Source organism: Kockiozyma suomiensis (assembly GCF_038497685.1).
Source record: "Kockiozyma suomiensis strain NRRL Y-17356 unplaced genomic scaffold V2V93scaffold_7, whole genome shotgun sequence".
NCBI lineage: Eukaryota > Fungi > Ascomycota > Lipomycetes > Lipomycetales > Lipomycetaceae > Kockiozyma > Kockiozyma suomiensis.
The window spans coordinates 394461-418570 of NW_027117670.1; the positions used below are offsets into that span (position 1 = coordinate 394461).

The 24110-nt window shown below is 43.7% G+C and overlaps 9 protein-coding genes across 9 annotated transcripts; 4 read left to right on the top strand and 5 right to left on the bottom strand.

Annotated features, from left to right (window-relative positions):
- Positions 1-229: 229 nt before the first annotated feature.
- On the top strand, positions 230-4553 carry V2V93DRAFT_369806 (uncharacterized protein). The gene is made up of 4 exons (XM_066910110.1): positions 230-1277; positions 1345-1485; positions 1544-1694; positions 1749-4553. The coding sequence occupies exons 1-4, from the start codon at positions 355-357 to the stop codon at positions 4209-4211; spliced, it is 3678 nt and encodes a 1225-aa protein (XP_066765720.1). The 5' UTR covers positions 230-354; the 3' UTR covers positions 4212-4553.
- Positions 4554-4977: 424 nt separating this feature from the next.
- On the top strand, positions 4978-6037 carry V2V93DRAFT_369809 (uncharacterized protein). Its single transcript, XM_066910111.1, has 3 exons — positions 4978-5228; positions 5288-5415; positions 5491-6037. The coding sequence occupies exons 1-3, from the start codon at positions 5055-5057 to the stop codon at positions 5987-5989; spliced, it is 801 nt and encodes a 266-aa protein (XP_066765721.1). The 5' UTR covers positions 4978-5054; the 3' UTR covers positions 5990-6037.
- Positions 6038-6100: 63 nt separating this feature from the next.
- V2V93DRAFT_380332 (uncharacterized protein) lies at positions 6101-8112 on the bottom strand (the record flags this gene model as incomplete). Its single annotated transcript, XM_066912055.1, has 2 exons — positions 6101-7570; positions 7642-8112. 2 exons carry the CDS (start codon positions 8110-8112, stop codon positions 6101-6103), a joined length of 1941 nt encoding a protein of 646 aa, XP_066765722.1.
- Positions 8113-8434: 322 nt separating this feature from the next.
- Positions 8435-9607, top strand: V2V93DRAFT_369812 (anticodon-binding protein). The gene has a single exon (XM_066910112.1). The coding sequence runs from the start codon at positions 8493-8495 to the stop codon at positions 9423-9425; it is 933 nt and encodes a 310-aa protein (XP_066765723.1). The 5' UTR covers positions 8435-8492; the 3' UTR covers positions 9426-9607.
- On the bottom strand, positions 9331-11011 carry V2V93DRAFT_243038 (NADP-dependent oxidoreductase domain-containing protein). The gene is made up of 2 exons (XM_066907094.1): positions 10626-11011; positions 9331-10564 (listed from the first exon to the last, which is right to left on the bottom strand). The coding sequence occupies exons 1-2, from the start codon at positions 10692-10694 to the stop codon at positions 9632-9634; spliced, it is 1002 nt and encodes a 333-aa protein (XP_066765724.1). The 5' UTR covers positions 10695-11011; the 3' UTR covers positions 9331-9631.
- Positions 11012-11329: 318 nt separating this feature from the next.
- Positions 11330-12716, bottom strand: V2V93DRAFT_380335 (uncharacterized protein; the record flags this gene model as incomplete). The annotated part of the gene is made up of 4 exons (XM_066912056.1): positions 11330-12136; positions 12198-12350; positions 12412-12516; positions 12594-12716. 4 exons carry the CDS (start codon positions 12714-12716, stop codon positions 11330-11332), a joined length of 1188 nt encoding a protein of 395 aa, XP_066765725.1.
- Positions 12717-13028: 312 nt separating this feature from the next.
- Positions 13029-14727, bottom strand: V2V93DRAFT_369820 (fumarylacetoacetate hydrolase domain-containing protein 2-like protein). The gene is made up of 8 exons (XM_066910113.1): positions 14573-14727; positions 14362-14511; positions 14175-14251; positions 14077-14089; positions 13752-14004; positions 13590-13657; positions 13365-13533; positions 13029-13300 (listed from the first exon to the last, which is right to left on the bottom strand). The coding sequence occupies exons 1-8, from the start codon at positions 14582-14584 to the stop codon at positions 13173-13175; spliced, it is 870 nt and encodes a 289-aa protein (XP_066765726.1). The 5' UTR covers positions 14585-14727; the 3' UTR covers positions 13029-13172.
- Positions 14728-14784: 57 nt separating this feature from the next.
- V2V93DRAFT_369824 (increased loss of mitochondrial DNA protein 1) lies at positions 14785-15941 on the top strand. Its single transcript, XM_066910114.1, has 4 exons — positions 14785-15043; positions 15112-15235; positions 15299-15573; positions 15628-15941. Exons 1-3 carry the CDS (start codon positions 14909-14911, stop codon positions 15490-15492), a joined length of 453 nt encoding a protein of 150 aa, XP_066765727.1. The 5' UTR covers positions 14785-14908; the 3' UTR covers positions 15493-15573; positions 15628-15941.
- Positions 15942-17589: 1648 nt separating this feature from the next.
- Positions 17590-19333, bottom strand: V2V93DRAFT_369828 (uncharacterized protein). Its single transcript, XM_066910115.1, has 3 exons — positions 19087-19333; positions 18854-19019; positions 17590-18789 (listed from the first exon to the last, which is right to left on the bottom strand). Exons 1-3 carry the CDS (start codon positions 19204-19206, stop codon positions 17774-17776), a joined length of 1302 nt encoding a protein of 433 aa, XP_066765728.1. The 5' UTR covers positions 19207-19333; the 3' UTR covers positions 17590-17773.
- Positions 19334-24110: the final 4777 nt, after the last annotated feature.

Below are 24110 nucleotides of genomic sequence, written 5' to 3' on the forward strand. Positions count from 1 at the left end.
GGCAACTACCTCATAGTGCTTAAAGATAGTCGCTGTTTTGTAAAAATCATACTAAAAAGAATCGTTATGTAGAATCGTCATAAAGTATTGTAATCAGGAAATTACAGGTTGAAATAGCAGGCTAATCAGAGCAGCGATTGTTTGTTTACTGCCTAATCAGGAGTAGACCCGCGGAAAAGAGAGTTTGATTACGACTCCAACTGGGCTCTCTTCGCGTCCTGTTGCTGTTGCTGTCTGTCTTCTCAGCACCTCTCACTCTTTATCATCGTCCATTTCGCGTCTTTGTTCCCGCTCTTGCTCCTTTCTAACTTTCTTTTTTATTATCTTCGGTCTCAGTAACACCGTCGAAGGAGCATGGCCCGCGAATCACCCGACTCCGCTGCCGCCTCGGGGTCGCGTCGCTCCTCCGTCGCCAACCGTGTCCTGAGCGAAATCTCCAACACTTCTCAGCGCTCTTCGACCGCCTCTAGAGCCTCGACAAGCTCCAAAAGGCGATCGACCGGGCAACGTGTTTCCTCAGCAATTCAGCATTTTCAACGCATTACCTCGGGAAGTTCGTCTAGCTCATCAGCATTCTCTGCTTCAGCTGAACCTGCTATTTCGCGTCCATTTAGAGTCGAGCGTAATGGGGTGTTGCTTCATGAGGATCCAGATGCTTCTCAATTGACAATGCAAGTTGATGAATGCGACGTTGGAGTTGAATATGATATCAACACTACTCGACGCGCCTCAGTGAGATCCAGTAAACTCTCACCCACACATAGCGAAATGCAAAATATCGACGCGAAGCGTTACTCTTCTACATCTGCTTCTCATGAAAATGACGAGTATTTATCTTCCTCCTCTGATTGTGAGCAAGACAGATACCAAATGTCGTCTTCACCTATAAAATCGTCCGATGATTTCGGAGAGCCTAAAAATGTGGCAGATAAACGCGTTTCTCAACTCTCGACCTGTACTACCGGCTCTTCTGCATCCAGTAGAGGACACAAGCACAAGACCCATGTTGGTCCTTGGCGTCTGGGACGAACTCTTGGTCGCGGCAGCTCAGGACGCGTCAGACTTGCCAAACACTCAAAAACAGGCAAGCTTGCAGCTGTCAAGATTGTACCAAAGTCTGCGAGCTTTGAAGATCCTGTGAATTCGGATGGACAGACCAAAGGAAAGGATGCTGCCGGTTTGCCATACGGAATTGAGAGAGAGGTCATTATCATGAAACTAATTGAGCATCCTAATGTTATGGGTCTCTATGATGTATGGGAAAATCGCGGAGAGCTGTATGTACAACATTGCATAATTTTATCTGAAAGCTATCTGACATTTTCTCAATTTTTCTCATAATAGGTATCTCATTTTAGAGTATGTTGAAGGAGGTGAATTGTTTGACTATCTTATCCGGAAAGGTCGTCTTGAAGAGCGCGAAGCGGTACATTACTTCCGCCAAATTATTCTAGGAGTTGATTATTGTCACAAGTTTAACATTTGGTAAGAGTCTGAAGTTATCATGATGAAGAGCGTTGCTAACAGATACTCTCTTTCCAAGTCATCGAGATCTAAAACCAGAAAACTTGCTTCTCGATAAACATCATAATATCAAAATTGCTGATTTTGGAATGGCTGCTTTGGAAGCAACTGGAAAGATGCTTGAGACGTCATGTGGCTCGCCTCATTATGCTAGTCCTGAAATTGTCGCTGTAAGTTTTATAACTCGAAATTTGGTTGTGTCTTGTTCTAATTTGTAAATAAAGGGCAAAACATATCATGGATCGCAATCTGATATCTGGTCGTGTGGCGTTATTCTATTTGCTCTTCTTACAGGCCATCTACCCTTTGATGATGACAATATCAGAAATTTGCTGATGAAAGTGCAGACAGGAAAGTTTCAGATGCCATCTGATCTTTCCATTCATGCCAAGGACTTGATTTGGAAGATTTTAAAAATCAATCCGGAGGACCGTGTCACTGCCGAGGATATTCTAAGTCATCCGCTACTACGCAAGTATCCCTCAAAGGATTCAATTTCGAATAACTTGCGTGCTCCTAAAGTTCGCGTAGAACATCCGATCAATTCCCGTGACGAAGTTGATGTTGAGATTGTTAAAAACTTGCAGACATTATGGCATGGTGCGGACAGAGAAGTCATCATTGATCGGCTGTTGTCGCCTGAACTCAATCCAGAGAAGACATTTTACTGTTTGCTGATGAAGTACCGCCATGATCATCTTGAGGACTCCTCATCTGCTGATAATACTCCACGCACGTCCCCTCATCAAAACAGACGTCAGCAGTCCTTCAACAATGACAAGGTAAAGAACAACAAGCTGAATGCCTCTCAGCGACCTACAACCCCATCGCGCCCTTCAAAGCATACAAAGACGGCGAGTCGGGGCTCGGCTCGGTCATTTACGTCCTCACACAGAAAACGCGGCGTTGATTTTTCGCATATATCAAAGAAAATTCAGAGCTCGACATCTACACCATCGATTAAGTCGCAGAACAGTGTACAGCGTAGGCAGCCTGAATATGAGCCGCCGTTGCCAGAATCGTCATCAATGCTTATTGCAGCTATTGATCAATTGTCACGCTCAATGACAAATGATACATCGCCTACACCAGAGCAAAAGTCGTATAGGCAACCCGTGGCGCGAGTACCTGTGGCTCCTGCTCGGCAGTCGTATGTATCGCGGGTACGAGAGGATTATCAGCCTCCTCCTTCAGCACCAGTTGCGCCGCTTCATAGTCAGAGAGCCGATTACTTTGTTCGGTCAGCCAAGGAGCAGAAGAGTAAGAGTCAAATAAATAGTACCACGGACGACGACGAGGTTCGCAAGTTCTCTGCAGAATTTGCTGCATCTCTTTGCGAGACTGCGTTTAATTTCAGCTCGGATAGAAATGCAAGTGGCTCGAGTTACGACTCACAGCCTCGCGCTGTGTCTACTTCTTCAGAGGCGTCGACTGCGTCAACTGCCCCTACCTCTGTTGGAGGACGCACTCCACAGATAATGGATGATGAATTCAGACGGGATTCGGGCCCGCTTGAGCTGAAGTTTGAACCTATAAAATCGACTGTGCATGTGTCTGAGTCGACTAGAGGTAGATGGGTTTATGAATTTGAGCAGTACTTATCGCAAGATCAGCCGGTGAGTGTCAAGAACATGTCGCGTACTCTGCAACCGATTACAGAAAGCGACGTGCCACCTCGCCCTCCTCCTCATACAGTCAAACGAAATTCGGCTTCGATTGAGAGGTTTTTGGATGCCGACGAGGAAGATAACATGGCATCATTTGCAGCCGAGGTCGAGAATTTGTTGAATACTCCGCCTGTACTTAAACGTCAGTCTTTGGCATCAAGCTCAGCAACTGAGTCAGCCAGACCTTTTACTGCGTCAAGTAAACAGTCATCAATCGTACAAGTAAGGAAACTGTCTAATGATAGTCGACTTCGAATCTCTAAGATTTTTCCAAATGAGAGCTTTTACGGGAGTGTTCGCCCCGAGAGAGACGATGTGTGTACTGCTGATACCACGCGACGATACCTTGATTTCAGTGAGGACAATAATTCAATCAGTTCTGACAATCGCAAAGTTTCTGGACAGAGTACAGCCAGCACTGCTACGACGGGTACTACGGTCCATCATGCTACTTCGAATATTGTGGAAGAAGAAAGGACTGTCACCATCGACAGCGAAAGATCTAGTAGAGAAGGCCCGTCGAGTAGTCTGCAAAATGGGAGCTCCCTTCCGGAGTCTGCAGCTGCTGACTTATATGACAAGTTTGTCATGACCGAAGCTTCTCTTGATATGAACCGAATGTCAAGGATCTCTCACGTTTTGCAACAGCCGCAGCCGCGTCCAGATACGTCTGCCTCGATGATCCGTCCCGAATCGCGAGTATTCTATCGGCCTACGGTAGCCGATATCGGAGACCGTGAGCATCTATCTGAACCTGTGTCGAAAATTGCTGGCGCGGCACTTAATACCCATCGCGAAAAGTCTGAGGGAACCAAGTCTTCTGAAGGAGAGACGAGATGGGTGCGATTCCATAGGTCATTGATGCCCAAGCGTGCTGCTCCTTCACCACCAAAAGTATCCAGCGCTGCTCGATCTGGCCAGTCATTTATTGGACGCACGAAGAGCTTGAGAAAGAAGAAGGGAAAAGGCCCACGAGAAACAGGTGCGTATTTAACTATCGAAATGGGTATTATGATATAGCTTGCTAATGAAATTTGACTAGATTTGTTTGAAGGAGTGGTTCCGAAGCCGTATAGCGCACATCGCAAGCCGAAGCGTACTTGGTTTTCAAAAGTTTTAAATAATCTTGTATGAGCTTCTTACACTTTGACGAATGCTATAGTTGAAAGAGATGAATGTTGTTTTTGGTAGTGGATGTTCTTTATTGGAAGCAGGATCAGCAGTATTGAATTACAGCAGGTTCATAATTGTGACATAAGATACACTAAAAATGAATTGAGGTCATGAAATGGAATGCTACATGTGTATTAATAGATCAATCTGTATTTATATCGAATAAAAATGAATTTGCAATGACACTGACTTCATTACGTATTAATGAGTAAACTGCTCCAATCACGTAGGAACCAGGGTTGATTGTATTGTTTGTTTGCCGATCACGGGAAAAACGAAACCCTTTATATAAAACCAGCTAAAGTCTTCCGACTTTCGCACACAGACGCCAAAGCATCCCCATTGCCGCCAATTGCTATTCCCTTCATTCGCGAACCATCTGTTGGCTAATATACAATTACAGCAACATAACCGTCATAAATGAGGGCGACTCGCTGTCTTTTACAAGCTTGCAGTAAGACAACAACTAATGTGGGTGCGAGTGCGGGCGGAAGAGGAGCAAGTCGGCCGCTTATCAGCATGCAACTGGTTTCAGCCGGCGGTTCGACGAGATGCTTAGTTTCGCCCACTTTCCTTCCCGGCCGCCGCCAACTGACTTCATTTATCTTGAACGATAACCTGTTTTGCAAGCATCAACAACTGCAATTACAACAGCGACAAAATTATTCAATTGATAATACAGCAACTACAATGTCTCTTGGATCTGCTGCTGCTTCCAGACTTTCTGGAAAGACTATCTTGATTACCGGTGCCTCGTCGGGAATCGGAAAGGCTACCGCGTACTTGTTCGCCGAGGCGAGCGGTGGTGAAGTCACATTGATCTTGACTGCTCGTCGCGTTTCTGTCTTGGACTCAATCAAGACTGTATGTGTTACCTGTGCTTATTGGTATGTCAATTGCGTGCTGATTTCTTTTTTTAATAGGATCTTGAGGCCAAGTACCCAAAGACTAAGGTCTACCCTATTGGTCTCGACGTGAGCAAATTGGATGCCATTGACAAATTTGTCGCTGAGCTTCCAGTTAAGGACATTGATGTTCTCGTCAACAATGCGTAAGTTTTCTTTATTTTGCTTGTATTAAAATCTTCCGAGATTAATAAGTACTGGCGATATTAACAAGCTAATAGCGGTATGGTCCACGGCACCGAACAAGTTGGCGAAATTCTTCAGTCCGATATCGACATTATGTTCCAGACCAACGTCTTTGGTCTCATCGCGCTCACCCAGAAGCTCCTTCCCATTTTTAAAGCAAGAGGTAAAGGTGATATTGTCAACCTTGGGTCCATCGCCGGCCGCGAGCCATACCCTGGTGGAGCAATCTACTGCGCAACCAAAGCCGCCGTGAAATCATTCACCGAGACCATGCGCAAGGAGCTCATCTCGACTCGCATCCGCGTCATCGAAGTCGACCCGGGTCAAGTCGAGACCGAGTTTTCCGTCGTCAGATTCCGTGGTGACAAGTCAAAAGCCGATGCGGTTTACAAAGGCGTCGATCCTCTTGTTGCCGAAGATATCGCGGAAATTATCGTCTTTGCTGTCTCGCGTCGTGAGAACACAATCATTGCTGATACTTTGGTGTTCCCCAACCACCAGGCTTCTGCTATGATTATGCACAGAAAATCGTAAGCTCACTCATATAGTGTATAGACAAATAAATATTATATATTGAATCTACTAATTTAACTTATAAACACATAAAAAAGATAAAACAAGTTGGTTACATCAGACTTATAAACTCTACTCTTCGGCTTCTGAAGTGAACGGCGTCAGTTTAACCGTACCTTCTTCCCAACTGACAGGCTCAACAGCGACCATACTCTGCACAGCCTTGACAACTTCCTCAATCGATCCACGCACCTGCTTCGTTGAGTCACGCTCGCGAAGGGTGATGGATTCATCAGTCAAGGTCTCAAAATCGACAGTGATGCCAAACGGTGTGCCGAGTTCGTCATTGCGCGCGTATCGTCTTCCGATCGTCGCCGAACTGTCGTCGACTTTGCTGGATATGCCCAGACGACGTAGCGCAGCCGAAATCTTACGAAGGAAAGGAGTAAACTTGTCGTCGTTGGAAATAGGCACTAGTAGAACCTTGGTCGGAGCAACAAGAGGTGGAAAAGAAAGCACGGCACGAGACTCGGAGCCATCACGGATGTAAAAAGAGTGCTCCATGAGAGAGTAAAGGATACGTCCGATACCAAACGATGGTTCAACGACATTGGGAGTGAACTCGCGAATATGGTCGAGCTTTGTCTTTCGACTGATCGTAATCAACTCCTTCTCGATCTCGACTGGCGCATCAACACCATCGACGTTGACGCTAATTTTCAGCTTCTCTTCAAGCTCAGTAGCCAAAATCTCAAGCTCGTCCTGCGACCGCGACGTCAGATATTGCTCAATCTTTTTGCCGTCCTTCTTGAACTTAGGTCCAAACTTCTTCTTGTCAAAATCAACCTCGTAATCTTCAGTCACGAGCGGGGTCTCGCGGGTCTGTCGTACAACAAGTTTCTCGTTCGTTCGGTTGGAGTGTACAGTCAAATCATAAGCTGAGCGATCGGCACAGCCAACACACTCAATCCAACCATACGATGTCTGCAATTCAGCATCCCAGCAATCAGCAGCGTAATGTGCCATCTCGTTCGCCATGTGCTGGCGAAAACGAAGACGGTCGGGCTTGATTCCTATACGAATAAGGAAAAGGTAGATTCGAGCAAGGAAGTATCCTAGAGTCTCGTTGTCGACGAGGCCACTCGATACGGCCTCGCCAATGGAAATCTCGGTAATGTCGGTCTTACCTTCCTGCTGCACGGTCTTGTTGAGTAATCGCAGCTTGATATGGGCAACCTCTGCGAACCTCGGGTGAGACTTATCAAGCGGGTCAACAAAATGCTCAATCTCGGCCATGAGGAATTCACGCACACGAAGTAAACCAGAGCGAGGAGAAATTTCGTTGCGGAATGATTTTCCAATTGAGGCTGAGGCGAAAGGCATCTTTTGATTGTTGCTCTCGAGTAATTTGTTGAAGTTTAAGAATTGGCCTTGTGCGGTCTCTGGGCGTAAGTAACCCTTTAGTTGACCCGAAGGACCGATGGCGGTCTCAAACATAAGATTGAACTCGAGAGGTTCGGAAAGAGGGCCACCGGTGGCCGGGTTGGTGATGTTGTACTTCTTCATGAGGTCACCAAGTTCGGGGCCAGAGTAGCCGTCTATCTATAAGCGCACTAGTTAGCGCTCGCTCGGCAACCGCAAAGCAAGGAGTTAAAGAAAAATAAAATACATACCTGAGCGAGTATAGACTCGATCTCAGCAACGACTTGATCGTCGAGCTTGACTACCTTTATCTCCTTAACTTTCTTCTTCCTCTTCTTTTCTTCCGACTTGTCAGGCTCGGCGGCAAGACCTCTAGCCTCTTTGTCACCTTTAAGCCTGCTCTCAAGAACTTCCTCCACCAGATGATCAACTCTGAAAATCTCACCAGTGGCAGGGTCACGACACATCCAATCAGCGAACTTGTCAACGTGCCCAGAGGTTTTTAAGACTTCGTAAGGCGTGAGCATCGTGCAGTCGACTTCGAGCATATCCTCCTCCAACACGAAGTGTTTTCGCCAAATATCAACAATATTCGCCTGCAACGCACAACCTGGCGGACCATAGTCATAGAGACCAGACACACCGCCATAGAGATCGAAAGCCGGGGCATAAAAGAAGCGGCGCTTGAGCACACTCTCGAGGTTCTCTCTATCGACCGACATTTGGTTGTTTTTCAGTTTATGAGATGTGGCTTGCTTTACTGGAGTATTTGAACTTCTGCTTAAAGCGACTGCAGAGGATGAAAACGCGCGGATCTGTCGAATAGCGCGAGCGAGCATACAATTGCAGTTTCCAACTTTGCAACTTCTTTGCTTAAAGAGTCACTCATTTTTTTTTCTTTCAAAGTGACCTCGTCTCAACAGCCTCACTCTACTTTTATTCTGGGTGCATTGTTTGGAGTAAATTAAGTTTAATGGACTGTACGATAGTGCCCATAACAGCAGGCGGCTGGGACTTTTTTTACTCCCAAAGAAATTGTCAAATACTTTTTTTAACTACACAACGAAATCCAGAGATCAACTCACAACAGCATCAAAACAATATGCCATCTCGAAAGACCAAAGGAAATAAAAAGCGCAAAGCGCCGTCAGGTCCGGTGCAAAAGGAAATGTTAAAGAATGTGAAGAACAAAATTAAGCGTGAGAACTTGCTTGCAAAGGCTCGCGACGAGCACAACATTTCGAAACATAAATCTCGCAAAGAACTTTTGAAGATGGAAGAGGCGGATCCGGAACTTAAAGCTGAGAGATTAGCAAATAATGTACCGTCGACTATTGAAGCCATGCGGGAATATGATGAAACCGTTAATGTTGCTGTCGAAGGAGAAGATGAGTTTGAAGAATACTTTCGCGACAAGAAGGCGCCAAAAGTTCTTATCACTACTTCGAAAAACGCTAGAGCGGAGGCATATGAGCTGGCAGATCAGCTTGTGAATGTGATTTCGGGTGCAGAATTTATCAAACGTGGCCACAAGTTTTCCATGAAGGAAATCGCAAGATTTTGTATAAATCGAGAATACACAGACCTGATCGTCATCAGTGAAGACAGAAAAGTTGTAAACGGACTGACTTTTGTACATTTACCTAACGGACCTACATTTTTTTTTTCCCTTACATCGCTAGTTATGCCGAAGCAAATATCTGGCCATGGACGTGCGACTAAGCACTCACCGGAACTTGTTCTCAACAATTTTTCTACTAGATTGGGATCTACTGTCGGCAGACTTTTCCAGTCACTTTTTCCTCAAACTCCAGAATTCGTCGGCCGTCAGGTAGTTACTATGCATAATCAGAGAGATTACATTTTTTTCAGAAGACATCGGTACGTGTTTAAAGAGACTGAACGGGTCGGATTACAGGAATTAGGACCGCAGTTTACACTAAAGTTGCGACGGGTGCACAGAGGTATTGCCGAGGAACTAGAGTGGGAGCATAGACCTGATATGGATAAAGAGAAGCATAAGTTTTATTTGTAGGATATTAAGTATGATGATTTTTATTTCGGAGTTGGTTTGATATAAAAGTTTTGTTATAGATGCTTTGATAATACGAATCTTCTTCACATCTGGGACTGTGAAAATTATATCGTTTACGTAATTCTTTTTGTTCATCTCCATAAATATAGTATAGAAAGATTACGTATTCAATTTAATACCCAGATTCACATAAACAATATCACACGTTAATTAAGCTCGGGAGTGTCTCCGTACAAAATACCAGATTCTTCTTTAGAGTAACGATCCCCCTTGACATCAGCATTTTCAACAAATTTTTGCATAGCAGTGACCTCATCCTTAGTTAACGTGACGTTTCCACTATCGACGTTTTCCTTCAACCGCTCAATCTTAGTCGTTCCAGGAATAGGGAAAAATCCATTGGCAATCTCCCAAGCCAAAGTAAGCTGACCAGTCGAGATTCCCTTCTTATCAGCAATCTCTTTTATCTGGTCAAGAAGCTTCAGGTTTGCCGAAAAATTCTCAGGCTGGAAGCGCGGTACCGTACGACGGAAGTCACCTTCAGGAAAATCGTCGGTCGATCTGTACTTTCCGGTCAAAAATCCACGAGATAGAGGTGAGTAGGCGACGAGGCCTACACCTAATTCCTTGGCAGCTGCAATGAGGCCGTTCTTCTCGGCCTCTTGTGAGAAGGGAGAGTACTCAATTTGCACGGCAGTGATGGGGTGCACGGCGTGAGCGCGGCGGAGAGTTGCAGCTGAGCACTCAGAAAGACCAATGTACTTCACCTTTCCGGACTTCACAGCCTCAGCCATGGCCTTAACGGAAATTTCAATAGGGATCGACTGATCAACACGGTGGAGGTAAAACAAGTCAATATAGTCGGTTTGCAGACGCTTAAGCGACTCGTTAAGCGACTCTGACGCGTACTCTGGCCTTCCGTCAGGCTGAAAATTCTCAGGATGAACACCCCACTTGGTAGCGAGAAAAACCTTGTCACGTTTACCGGTAGCGGCAAACCAACGACCAATGATGTCCTCATTGTCTCCGTACAGACGAGCAGTGTCGAAGAAATTGACGCCCAGGTCGAGCGCGGCATCGAGGACCTTAAAGGCCTCTGCATCCGCAACTTTGCTGTTGGAATAAAAGGCAGAGATACCCTGGATGAGAAAGTGAGTTTTGATGAGCTGATGATCATGAAGTGGTATTAAGGGAGCTTACCATGCAACCGTAGCCCTCGACGGAGACAGAAGGGCCGTTCTTGCCAAGAGATCGAGTAGGAATAGGCATTGCGCAGGATATGGTAGAGTAGGTAGCGTAAGCAATAAGAGATGAAGAGCAAGAGAGAAGTGATACAGAAGAGATTGGGATGGGTTAGAGATCTTGTCTGGATTTATAGAGTTTGAGGACACACTATTCACTGCTCGGCCGAGCTGTGATGGTGCCGGAATGAAGGTGCGGCCGTCGGTGTAAATCAAAACGTACGTCAAATTCTAAATCACTGACTTTGATTATGTTTTGTTGGCACATCTGTACTCGGCCGATTATTTCCAATCCCCTCCTCTTTCGCAGATTTCACGATCGTCTACATTTCGGTCGAGCATAAGGAATACCGTCTATTAAACTTTGATCGCCGGCAACGAGGCAGCTCATGGGGCTAGGGCGTTTTACAGCTTTAAGCAACGCCTTTGAATATCTCTCCCTGTCTGTAAACCCTTGACTGTAAGCCTCCTCAAACCGGGTGACTAGTAATTTGCAGTCGGTATTTGATTTGATACACCTGCAACCTGCTACAAGCAAAAATAAACTACAGGGGCCGCCAATCAAAATCATGCAGATGAAACTATTTTGATCGCTCATTAGCCATTATGGCAAATGATCCCTATAATACACAAAACCTCATTCACTAATTCACTCTCTTTGACTCACTCATCGCCCATTTCCTTAATCTTTCCTGACTTCAACTCCAATCTCTGCAGAGCTAGCTGCACAATCATAGCCACTAAAGCTACAACAGTCAAACTCACTACGATACTCACAATAGCATACTTCTTATCCGATCTCTCAACCATTTTCTCAAGTTTAACTACAACTACGCTCTGCGCGACTGATCCACTAGCGGCAATCGTACATGAAGGATTGATACTGATTGTAGTAACCGGGAATGAATGAGCTGAGTGTATGATTTTGATTTCTTTCAAAGAATCAGTACGCACAATCGATACTGATAAATCCGCACCCGCAACACAGGCAAGCGAGTCCCGGCAATCGAAAGCGGTAACAGCTTTTATGCCACTATGCAGAGCGCGTACGGTGCGGGTTGGCGCTTCGGCTTGCTGTTTAGTCAATTCGATATCAGAAGGTAGTACTAGTTTTACCACACTCGCGCCTTCTCTGCGAGCTGCGTTGGCGATCAAAATTATCGTCTCATGATCTGAAAAACGAATACCTCGAAATGTCGCAGCAGGTGGCGGGAGATACTCTGCAATTTTCTCACCGGTTGAAGCTGAAAGGAGGTATGCTTTCTTGAAAGTAGTGTAGGCAAGGTATTTTTCCGAAGGTGAGTAATCGACATCCTGAACTTCATGGTCACGGTCTTCTCCATCTGGCGAGTTTGAGGCTGTGATTGCAGGAAATTGGGGTTGTAGAGATGGATAACTCAGACTATGTAGCGGTCCATTTGATGAGGTGACCGCGAGATACTTCGCCGTTTGTGAGAATCTAGTCACCTTCTATACAACTCTTTGTAAGTCCAATCTGCTATTGATAGCTAGCCAATCTCAGTCTACATACCTGATAAACGTCTTGCTCTTGAGTAGCAAAAAGTTGCGCCTTATTTAATGGTTCGATTGAGTTATCCGTTTCAAGTTGAAATATACGTAAATGGTTGTTAATCCCTTTCTTTTGATCTTTCAATCCAGAATTAATGCCAATCGCAATGACTCCCTAATCAACCCACTCGGTTAGCTTTGGTCATTTAACTTCTAATTTGAAATTTTGATATTACCTCCTCGGTTACCGCCAAACTCATCGGCGTATCTTCGTTCTTTGATAGTATCTTTTCCTCAGCAACAGTAATCTTCTCTTCCTCAGCATCAACTTCCAGAATCGCCTAAAACCCTCATAATAATCAGTATTCTCATTCCTTGTTTATAGTAACTAACTAAATAAAATAGAAAAGGCACGCACTATTTTGTTTGCAACTCCATTCTTTCCTTCTCCTCCACCGCCAGATATAATCAATTTCGAATCCGATGCAAACGAAGCTGCATATACCGGAAACCCAGCATTAAATTCAAATGATTCTGGCATTTTATATCTGTATTATATACTTTTGTCTTTCTCTTTTTTATCCTCAATGTAATTCTGCAGATCAAAGACAATCTTGTATTGAAATAAACCAGCGTTTTATAGGTGAATTGAACACGTCATACACACACTCTCTGTTCAGCTTTATCCAACTGCTGCTCGAATAGATCAGGTATACTATTCTATTATACAGTTATAGCAATAACAATATTGATAAAAATGCAGTGATACTGTAACTCGCTGAGTTGTCGGAAAACAGAAGATGTCACAGCTCTTTAATACATTCTTCGCCGTGAGCTTATTCTACAAAGTGTATTATGTAATATGTTACTAATTGGACCTTTCAAGAGAAAGACTGTTTCTTGATCCATAACTAAAACAAAATGATCATTCCAAATTGTAACAAAATAAAATAAAATGAATTTCCAAGCTTTATGAATAAATATAGGTGAAAAGAGATTACAACTTTGCTTTGACGCCCTTTTCATAAACGACTTTGTTGACGATAGTACCGACTTGCTCGAGTCCAACCTCGACGACATCGCCATCTTTCAACCAATACTGCGGTTTACGTCCCATTCCGACGCCTACAATCAAATCTCCCAGTTAGTCAAAATCCTCTTTTTATTGTTAAGACAGGAGAGAACGTACCAGATGGAGTACCGGTGAAGATGAGGTCACCAGGGAGAAGCGTACTTCCCTGACTGAGAAACGAGACAGTTTTTGCAACGCCAAAGATCATGTCTGCCGTATTTTCAGACTGCTGAGTAACACCATTAATCTTTGTCGAGATCTTAAGAGTCTGCGGATCCTTGATGACCTACAATGTGTCAGAATGACAAGCGATAGAAAATTTATTAGATTATGAAGAGGTACCTCAGTTGACACGAGGGCAGGCCCTATTGGGGCCCAGCCATCGAACATCTTACCCAAAGACCATTGACCTGGATTCAAAAAATTAGTTAACTGCTTACCATAACTTACATACCAAAACAAAAGCATTTCCGAAAAGCATAAGAAACAGAAGGGAAAACTCACCACCACCCTTCTTGATCTGCCACGATCGCTGCGACACGTCATTACCGACCGTATAACCCAAGACATAATTCAAAGCATCACTCTCCGATACATTCGATGCTTTCTTTCCAATCACAATGACAAGCTCGCACTCGTAATCTGTCTCGTTGTCGATTTGCGCGATCGCGGGGACAGGAATTGGATCCGTCGGTCCGGAAATTGCGGTGATGGGCTTGAAAAACAGAACAGGGTATTTTGGTTTAGCCATTTTAGACTATTTCAAATGTAAGTTATTTCAACAGAAAATTTCTAAAGAAACTAAAAAAAATTCAAAAGGCATCCTGACCTCAATCGCATGCCTGATATTCAAGATGTTAGTTTATCTGCCTCTACAAACGTAAGGCAATCAAATGAGCAGATAGGAAAAAAAGACAAAATACCCACTTTTCATAATTCAATCCAAGGCATCTGACGTTGCGAATCTGGTCCCACGATAATGGTGATAACAGCTTTTTGATATCCTATACAATTTACCCCACAGAAGCCAGTTAGTCAAAACTCCCAATCCCCCGTGTCTCTCTCAAGACAATCATCCACCATATTAAACTAAAATGGATTAGAAAAAAAATACCTGAACTTCGTCGGTAATGGTGTAGTCTGATAAAATGTCGCCGGTGATGATTTTGGCTTTCGTCGCGAGACGAGCATCGTAGGTGCCGGCCGGAAGGATTGCATCTCCGATATACGTCTTGCCGTTAGCCGACACAAATCTGACAAGGCGCTTTGTTTTTGCAAATTAGTCGTCACTCCATTGTGCTTATACAAAATAAGAGGAGACTTACAGAAAATGACATGGTGGAGCGGAGAGAGAGCGATTGGTAATAATAAAAGATGATGCTATAGAGAGGAGATAGAGATTGGTTTTGCAGAACGGAAGAGTAAAGTGGGATCTTGCAGCTACAATAGTGAAGTTAGCACCGGAATATCTACTGCTACTGGCGACACTATATATTTAAAAATACAGGGTCTGTTAATACCCAGCTCAATTTATTGCGAGGGTTAGGCTATAATATTTGTAAAGTATCAACGCGTCGCAAACGCGAGTTAACTGAAAATCTATCAATTTGCATACATCGATACAGCAGCACAGCTCGATATATACTTCGGGCACGTACGCAATGATTCTTTCCACAAGAAATATTTGCATGGTGCATTTTACGTTATTGAATGCGATATGTTATAAACTGCTTACAGCCCCTGCCGACATTTCGGGTCACGGTCTTGTCTTTATTCTTGGACGCGCAATGCGATTAGTACGTCCTTCTTCGATATAGTAATTCGTTTTAATAAAATAATGGTAGTACTAATAGTTGGTTCATAGCCTGATGCACAGTTTTCCAAAGATGATCCAGCAATTGGGCTGGTGGTGATCGTACTGATGCAGTTAAGCATCGTCGACATAGCCGCCTACATTGATCCATCTATCTCGTTCCTCAGTATTGCAGGTGCATTCCCTTTTCTAATCAAACTAACTTTTATGCAAACACGTTTATGCTAACTTGCAGCAGTTCCGTTCCGATTAACGCTATCGTTCATAGTTAGTGGCGTGGGATACTTTTCGCAAGGCGAGAACATCGCTTTATCGAACTCAGTCGTCTTCACATTCTCATTTCTTGAGGTCATCTTTCAATTTTGGCTTTATGTATCTGTGCGCGATGATCGGATGCGAGTGATTCGCGAGCAGGTCCCCGTTGACGAGTAAGACTTGCACTTTTATATCTCACAGCTTCGCGGGGATTGAGATGTAAGTGACTGAGCGGATCTGTCGTTTACGGGTGATCATGTATGTATACTACTGTCTAATATTATATTATTCATATATTGAAGGGAAAAGAAGAGTATCAGCTGCTTAATTTCTGATCGTTCATGATGTATCGGCATTTACGACTGCTTACAGCTCAAGAAAGAATACACACATGCTTTCACCGCAAACGCGCATATCAACTGGAAGCGGAATATGAAAAGTAACAATGTATATAGTCTATTGCAATATATGCAATATATAAATGAATGTGTGGGATCCAAATGTATTGAAAAGACAACTACAGTGGTACTGGCTCGTCTAAAGGGGACTAGCGAATACTAAGTTTGTAGGCTTCACGTAGATCCTGGTACCCTGTCAAAGAGCATCAAAACGGTCAAATACGCGGAATCAGTTTAAGAATTAAATAAATGTAAGAAATGCGAAAGGCGGTTCAAACAGAAAATAAACAGAGAGAAGGATACGAGTTATTCGTAAAAAGGTGACGAGCAGAAACACTACGGATGGCACAAGTCCATGTAGCCGATAGCCCATGCAGCCGACAAGAGGATTAGAGAAAACAAGCGGGTAGCTCTTCCAAGACAGACCGTCGGCCGAACAAGCGTCGCCGATAAACTAAGTAAAAAATGAATCACTGTCAGGCATAGATGTTCCGGATGTTTAGATACATAGGCAGGAAGGGGAATGCTACGGTTAGCGCTGGTACGCAATGCGGAAAGGGCAGGAAAAAAAGAAAGCGCAGGGTGGTACGAGCTGCACGGCTCAGAGTTCTAGAAGGGAGCGAAGGACGGCTCCCCGGTGATGGTGCGAGGCCATGCTTTTTTCTTGCCAGGATTGGGCGGGCAGGAAACCGACGCGACGATGACGAAGCGCAGAGCCCGGCTGAGCCGAGGTATTCAGAACTGAATTCTATTTGACATGACAGCATGTCCTAACTGTGTATAATATGAATCGATATATGTAGAAAAATTCTAGCAGTATTTATTGTTGCAACAATATAATGCCAAATTAGTAAGTTGCATTCATATACACATCATCTTTATAAGCATAGACATCGGCAGTAATTGCAGAGACTGCTAATCAGGGCTAGATAGTGAAACAGTACCCATACTACTGCGTCTTTTATAGCTGTTATCTCGTAATTTCCTCGCTTTCGCTTTGCTTTCCTCAAAGTCAAACCGGTTCTTTGTGTCGTACAAATGACAAAAAAAAATATATAACCGAAAAGAGCGAAAATAAGTCAGACCGGGATGCTGATCAGACAAAGGAAAATCATAGGGAGATCAGAGAGCATCTCGGCTGTTTTCCAAAAAAGCAATGCTCGCCAAAAAAAGCATTTCTAAATCTTTTACTCCTGTAGAGCTTTTCGATAATAGCAAATAAGACTTAAGAAAACAGGACGGTCGCGAGCAAACGCTGATGCTGATAATGATGCTGGTCTCGGTAGTCCTTATTCCTTCCTCTCTGCCTCACTCTTCTCCTATTTGCGATTCCTAATTTGTAACATGAGCCTACATAGCTAATATCTGATTATATTTTCCTTTGTATTACAAATCCTCTCTGCTCAATCTGTCTCGGTAATCTGTGCAATCGCCCTCACCGACTATCATTTTCAACAGTAAGCACGTGAACCCCGACCAACCCAGTATCGCTCATTACCTCCATCGTCGCAAACCAACCACTTATATCTTTCAGAGATCTTCAGAAATCGCATCATTCGCAGTATGAGTCGCCTGTCTTTGTGTGTGCTGTCGCTGTCGGTGCTAAATATCAGTCTTAATCTTTTTACTCGCTTTCGTCACAAATTATGAAACCATACTCTCAGACGCTGCATCACACTTTCGATTGCGACTCGACTTTCGCACTATATTTTTTCTTCTCTCTATCCTGGTTACCCTTTCATAGCCCAGATTATTGATCTGTATCTACTAGTAATTGATATTTAGCTAATCTTTTCTGCTATTTTTAATATCAATTTCTTGGTGTCCTCATTGACATGCGCCTCAAATCTCATTTACATCAATAAAGCTAATAGAATTATGTATCGTATAATTTAGTCTTTATTGCTTTATTCAGTTAATACTAATAGCGATGGATATGTATAGCCATCTTATCAAAAGAAGTCTTTCCAAAATTATTACAAAAAATCAAACTCAAACGCCATACTAACAAAAAAATTGTTGAAATAGATCAGACAAGACCCCAGCTTACATTTTCAAACTTAATAAGTCATATTCGTATTCATATAATATAGCATTTCGGTACCCGTCTCTGGTTGCAACATTGGCATTGGCGCAAAAGACTGCTGTTGAAGCTTTCGTGGGTGATTATTTAGGTTCTGGTTAGAATATGCTAGGCCCCCATCAGCAGCCTTGTCAGATGGCGAGAGCATAGTGCGCAAGTATGCTTCCAGTGTAGTGCTACTGCTACCTGAGAGCAACACACTATTAAGCTCATCAAGCTCCTGCTGAGGGATCTGCTGCTGCAGATGCTGCAGAGAAAGCGAAGCAGACGGTACCTCTCGAGGGTAGGCCTGGTACTGCTGCTGCTGTTGCTGGCCAAGAGGAATATTCATCGCTGAAGTAGACAAGTCGAGAAAAAGATCACCGCTCTCAGCAACACTATTATCATTATGCAGCGGTTCGAGAGGTGACGACGGAGAACTCGAAGGTCGAGACCAGCTAGAACAGGTAGATGCGCTGTCGGACCAGGAGTTTGGTACACTTAACGAGGAGGCTGGTAAAGAAGTACTTTGTGGTGATACTTCTATCTGCCGCAGAGACGATGGTGAGGGGCGATTGGTGTTGTGATTATAGTACCATGAGCTATCATCATCGACAGAGGTAGCAATCACAGGACTCGGCGACGAGTTTACAAACTCACTCTTGAAAGCTGATGGCTCCGGATAGTATCTGAATTCCGCGTGCGGCGCCAGTGACGAAGTAGGGGGAAGCATCATCGACTGCTCCTGCATCGATGAATAAACCATTGGCATCGAGTTGGCTTTTGCTCTTGCTCTAGCCTGCTGTGACAGGTGGTCATCGTCATCGTCAAATTCTTCGTCACTATCGTCATAATTGAAAGACTGCAGCTGGTGCGAGTCATCAGCTAATAGCGCACTACATTGGTCATCGACAAAGTCGTCCATGCTGATGTTGACAAATCCATTGTCGTGCTCAGCTTCGTACTCGTGCCATAGAACGGGCTGGTACGGTGAGAAGATTCGCGGAGCCGAGCCTGGTTGTGATTGTTTAGTATCATGACTTCTGTTGTTGCCACACAAATAGAGAGAAAGGCTTACCATCGTAAACAGGGCAGCCGACGGTATCAGTGACAGAGGACATTTTAGAGAGGATGCGAGGAGTGTCGTCTTTGTAGTTGAGCCGACGACTGTAGTCACAAGAGATGCGCAGTCTAGTGCAAGGAGTGCAGCGCGGGTGCATTTCATCGCACTTGATTTTGCGATTCTGAAATTGAAAGATATAATTAGTTTGACGTCAAGTGAGATTGAAGGAAAGAGTAAGAATGAGGTACCCTGCAAGTCCAACATCCATTGCGGGATCTGGGGGCCTTCTTGTGGCATTTCGATAGAGGGGTGAGAGAAGCTGACGGAACTGACGCCCGTCGAAGGGCGCGGGCGGGATAATGGTTCATTGGAGGAGAAAAAAAGAGAGTCGTAACGAAAGTGAAGAGCCAATAGTGTAAAGTGAGGAAGAGCGATTGAGTAGGGACGGAGATGTGATGAGAGAAGAGTGGAATGAAATGAAATGAATCAATAAGACATGAGACGGGGGTGGACCGGGAGGATATATATATATATACATATATAAATAAGAGTACTGGAGGAAGTATGTATACTGGGAGTACAACGAGAGCAGGAGGGTTCGCATCCAAACTAGAACGCTAAAGGCAACGCAGGAAAGTAACACCCCACTCCCCCCTCTCCTTCAAGAAAAGAAGCAACGCTGCACCCACCCGGCGGACTCGCATCTGGATACACCCAGACTGGAGCAGGTCTAAACCAAGCTAAATAAGGCTACAGGCTGGCGATTGTGAGAAAAGAGGATCTCGTCCGCGATACTGTTGAGCATGGGAGCGGAACGCAGTTGCTGAGCAAAAACTCTCGCGAGGGTACCCAGTCAGAATAAGGTTAAAGTTGCGAAGAGAAGGCGACCGGTTCAGATGGCGGTCGTACCTCTGGGCGTCACGTAGTATCACTGTCTGTTATGCTAATAACAGGTTTAGAGATTGGAGATCGGGACGAAATAGGACGAAATTGAGTGATGAGGTACATGTATGTAGCATACATACCATCACAGTAATATAAACACAACGCGTTTGAAGAATGAAAATAACGGGGCTCTAATAAAAGCTGATCTTTTATCTTAATAGTCTTTCATCCTACCCTACTATTCTCTACCTGAGCCGTTGCTTCTGCATCATCACCCTCTGTTGTTCGAGGATCTACGTCAGGCTGAAGATCGGATCTCGTAGAAGGAAGCCGGAATGCCTATAGACGGCTGACGGGTACCTTCCATTCATGATCTGCGCCGTCCTATTTCCAATTGCGCGGTATCATTATTACTCGCTGCTCTATAAAACTTATATGTTTTCATGCTCCTGTTGGCTTGCCGTTCACCGTCCCCTTGCGCCTATGATTCGCCTTCTCTACCCAAAGTCTATATTCTGGAAAAAGCAACGATCGGTGCTTCCGCCGTCTTTCGCGACCTTCTAGAAAGAGTTTATCGCAAGTGTCGATATAGAGTTTACTTCGCGTTTCGCAACCATTAGCTGATCGCGTGTTTTCTCATAATCTCCTTCCTTTCTTTGCTGCAGCGGAGTTTATAATGTGGTAGTGTAGTTATAGCTGAAATATAGATGTACAATGTGCCTTTAATCTAAGGGAACTCTCGACGCGAAGACAAAACATATTCTCTCGTTTCTGTCTCTCATCGTGTCTCACTAGCACTGCTGTTCCTCTTTTTCCGACATACATACGCACTTCCCCTCTTTAGCATCTTTTTTCCCCTTGGTTGCAATATATTTATATTAGATTTTTGTAATCTTTTTTTTTGTTCTATTTTTTGCTTTCATTCCTAGAGGCTGCTTATTAAATTCATTGCAATATCAGTCTAATATAGATTACTGCCACCTGCAATAATCTTGCCAATTTATGACTGGAAGAATCTTGGCCTCTTTTCTTTGTTCTTTCAGAGATTTTGAAGTATGATATAGAGTTGTTTCAATGTCGCACAGTGCTGCCCACACTTTCATTCGAAGCGACAATAGAAGCGGCAACGGGATCCAATGATGACTGATCTATCTAGTTGAGTTATTGCAAATGATTGTTCACTATTAATTACTATTCTGCTTATATTCGCTTACAGAATTCCACGCAAGACAAACGAAGTCCATCGCGTTATAAATAGTAGGAAATAAATATATAAAGAGGCAGTGCACTATATATGTCTAATTGAAGCACGTTTTCCGGATAATTACTCTGTATCTGTTGTATATTCAGGGTGCCGAAGATTAAAGCTAGTGAGCGAGAAATTAGAAAGAAAAATCAGACGATGAGCGAGAAAGACAGACTGAAACTTCAATAAAGTAGATTAATTATAGTATATAGCATAACACATGCCATTTCCCTAGGTTTTTGTTATGATCTAGATGCTATAATTTGATGGCGCGTAATTTCATAACTGGATTTCATTATATGGGATATTGCCATTTAATTCTAGCTATTTCTCAATCTACAATATATATATATTAGCTAGAACAGCTGATATTATTACTCTTTTTTTCAATCTGCGCTTTATGTGTACTTTGCACTTTACTCAATGCCACGAGGGATGAATTTCGGCGCAGTGCTCGGCGATAATATTGGGCGGCCACCTGAGTTGTACAAGACGAGTTATATAAGCCGGAGATAGGACCGATTACTAAAAAAAAATAAGTAGAAAATAAAAAGAGACAGCCGAAGACAGGCGGTATGTGAGAATTAGGAAAAGTTCGTATCTAAAACGAAAGTGACCGACGTTATTCCGTTGAGACAGCTGGACATAAGCGGGAAAAAGCAACGCTACGTGCGCAGATCAATCAGTCTCAAACCTGATTCAGTACCTGTAATACACACAGGAACGCGAGAGAAGATGAAGCCGCCCTTGCTCAATGACGAAGCTTTAGTAAAGACGCGTCTATACGATAATCGCAGCAAAGATTTTTATGATAGTAACGCAATAATGTCCTGTCCAAGCAAGAAACGTAGTGTTCCTGAAATGTCCGTAGCGGAGCGTATCACGTCGCCGTCCAGTTCCGCGCTGCACGTGCTGGCGGCTACCGTCGGCCATCGCAAACAGGTACACTACTTGGGCTAGGGCCCGGCCTTGGCGTAATCGAGGCAATCCGCATTCGAACCGAGATTTCCAGCTGCCAAGATAGTATACTCGCTGCCGTACATCTGTGGCCGACATCTTCGGCAATGGCAACATAAGCAAGTCCGCGAGAATGCTTTCAATTAGACTGAGGGTCTTGCGAATGCTCCTTTATACTCTCTTCAGCTCTTTTATGTTCTTTATCTATGCATTTTGTCTTTGTCTGCGCGAGGTGCACCCAAGAATTTCCCAAAGCGCAGCATCTGCGAACATGCCCGAGTCGCCTTGATCGCCCTCGCGTAAATCTTGAGCAAGCTACCGTCATCGCTGTTTAGCGCTAGCAAAATCCAATTGATCTGCCCCCTCGACACCTGTCCTTATCGCCTTGGTTGTTGCTCCCCGTGATGTGGCGCTCGCGCTTCTTGCAAGTCTTCTGACCTCCCGAGCCGCTGGCACTTTTTGTCTTTCCGCATCAAATTCATGCTGAGTATTCTAAGTGCACGTAGTCTATGATGGACAGTTCCCAATTAGGCATCCCGTCGGTCTTCGCAGTATTACAGTATTCCTCCGTCCTGAATTCAGACGCTGTTGCGCAGAATTAAACTCTACGTTCCGCACCATATCCGAGTTCTGTCTACAATCTCCGCTCGCGTCTGTCTTTCCGGCCGTTGGTCATCCGTGCTGTCCTGGCGTCGCCGTAGTGAGCTTCTGTCGATGCTTATTTATCCTCTTCTTCCTGTCCATCTCTGTTGAATAACGGTTTGTTCGTGTAATGTAGAACATCACACAAGCTTGACCTCCTTGAGCTTCGAATTTTTACTGTTCCAATCGTACGCCTGCGTACATTGCTGCCTGGTGTTTTGCCCAGGGATGACGCGTAGAGTGCAGGTCTGTGCTTGGCGTATATTAAACCATTCTTTATTCAGTCTGCTTGACGCCATATCTTACTGCGATGTCTAGTCGTGTCTATTGTGATGAATATTTGATTATATTAGACTGCTTGATTGCTGTTCCATCCCTTGTCTTGTTCTAAGTTAGTGGTGCCCTGTCTCGGCGCAGCCAAACCCCTCTCTGTTGGCCACACACAAGCGAATACAGACACACGGATGACACACGGACAAAAGCCCTTAATCTTTTATAATAGCTAATAAATAGAGAAATATATATAAACATATTATCGCAATATATTCTGAATCATCGTAATAATATAATAATAATAATAACAATAATACGCGGATAAGACTGCAGACAAACCAAGAGTCTTCCTCCTAGTGATTGATGTCCTTTGGCTTTGAGTGGAAATGCAAATCACGGACTCCATTAAATAATCTACCTTGATCTTTTTAACAAAGAGTTATGCCACTAGTTTATTTTCCTATTTCATTTAAAAACTAATACAGCTATTTTCTCTTCATTTGCCTTTCGTTCTTTTAGACTTATATACCGCTATATTGTAAATAACAGGCCCCAGATCTTTGTTTTAGTAATCGATTGTTTTACCTGCCATTGCGGCTGCACGTGTATGATTATTCTTATCATTCTAGAGTCTTATCATGTAAGAAATTCAGACCTGCTGTACTCTGATTCAGATGAATGAAAGGAGATGTAATTTTCTGTCACATATAGCTGATCCGCTCACACCTACGTCAGCCTGATTTCTTTAGTTATTTCGAACAGTTTAACCCAATTCCTGGTTATCCTTCTTGGTATCAATCAATTCTTGGTTGTCCTTGTTTGTATAAATAACGCAATTGACAGACGGAGTCTAGAATTGCTGAAATATATCAAAGCTATAACCGATATCTAAAATTTATCAAATTACATCCTGATAATTCTAAGGAAAGCACAAATTGTAGAAAGAAAACGATGAGTGCTGCATTGAGTAGGCAATAGTAAACTTGCGGAAGATCAACACAGTCACGATTCAGTTATTCACGTCTGTGTGATAGGCTTTGATAAGTGTAAAATCATTCGAGTTCCATAAAACATACCGTAATTTTAGCATATATCTCATATGTTTGGATAAATATAGATGGAAACCTGGTCTAGTGAACCGATAAATGTTCAGTTTTGCTATTACCAGCTGTTGCTACCATCAGGTATTCCTTTCCCTTGCCCTAGTTTTATCTGCTAAAAGAAGTATTATGCAATATATCATGAGATCTATACAACAATAAAGATTTT

Bases quoted from the DNA above. Each gene is read 5' to 3' on its own strand.
- V2V93DRAFT_369806 (XM_066910110.1), top strand. From the start codon at position 355: ATGGCCCGCGAATCACCCGACTCCGCTGCCGCCTCGGGGTCGCGTCGC. The intron at 1,486-1,543 runs GTAAGAGTCTGA...TCTCTTTCCAAG, and splicing joins TGTCACAAGTTTAACATTTG to TCATCGAGATCTAAAACCAG. The intron at 1,695-1,748 runs GTAAGTTTTATA...TTGTAAATAAAG, and splicing joins CTAGTCCTGAAATTGTCGCT to GGCAAAACATATCATGGATC.
- V2V93DRAFT_369809 (XM_066910111.1), top strand. From the start codon at position 5,055: ATGTCTCTTGGATCTGCTGCTGCTTCCAGACTTTCTGGAAAGACTATC. The intron at 5,229-5,287 runs GTATGTGTTACC...TTTTTTTAATAG, and splicing joins TCTTGGACTCAATCAAGACT to GATCTTGAGGCCAAGTACCC. The intron at 5,416-5,490 runs GTAAGTTTTCTT...ACAAGCTAATAG, and splicing joins GATGTTCTCGTCAACAATGC to CGGTATGGTCCACGGCACCG.
- V2V93DRAFT_369812 (XM_066910112.1), top strand. From the start codon at position 8,493: ATGCCATCTCGAAAGACCAAAGGAAATAAAAAGCGCAAAGCGCCGTCA.
- V2V93DRAFT_243038 (XM_066907094.1), bottom strand. From the start codon at position 10,694: ATGCCTATTCCTACTCGATCTCTTGGCAAGAACGGCCCTTCTGTCTCC. The intron at 10,565-10,625 runs GTAAGCTCCCTT...TTTCTCATCCAG, and splicing joins TCGAGGGCTACGGTTGCATG to GGTATCTCTGCCTTTTATTC.
- V2V93DRAFT_369820 (XM_066910113.1), bottom strand. The intron at 14,252-14,361 runs GTATTTTTTTTC...TAAATTGTATAG, and splicing joins CCATTACCGACGAAGTTCAG to GATATCAAAAAGCTGTTATC. The intron at 13,301-13,364 runs GTACGTTCTCTC...ATTTGATTGTAG, and splicing joins CTTCACCGGTACTCCATCTG to GCGTCGGAATGGGACGTAAA.
- V2V93DRAFT_369824 (XM_066910114.1), top strand. From the start codon at position 14,909: ATGATTCTTTCCACAAGAAATATTTGCATGGTGCATTTTACGTTATTG. The intron at 15,044-15,111 runs GTACGTCCTTCT...GTTGGTTCATAG, and splicing joins TTGGACGCGCAATGCGATTA to CCTGATGCACAGTTTTCCAA. The intron at 15,236-15,298 runs GTGCATTCCCTT...AACTTGCAGCAG, and splicing joins CTCGTTCCTCAGTATTGCAG to TTCCGTTCCGATTAACGCTA.
- V2V93DRAFT_369828 (XM_066910115.1), bottom strand. From the start codon at position 19,206: ATGAACCATTATCCCGCCCGCGCCCTTCGACGGGCGTCAGTTCCGTCA. The intron at 19,020-19,086 runs GTACCTCATTCT...TTTCAATTTCAG, and splicing joins ATGGATGTTGGACTTGCAGG to AATCGCAAAATCAAGTGCGA. The intron at 18,790-18,853 runs GTAAGCCTTTCT...AATCACAACCAG, and splicing joins CGGCTGCCCTGTTTACGATG to GCTCGGCTCCGCGAATCTTC.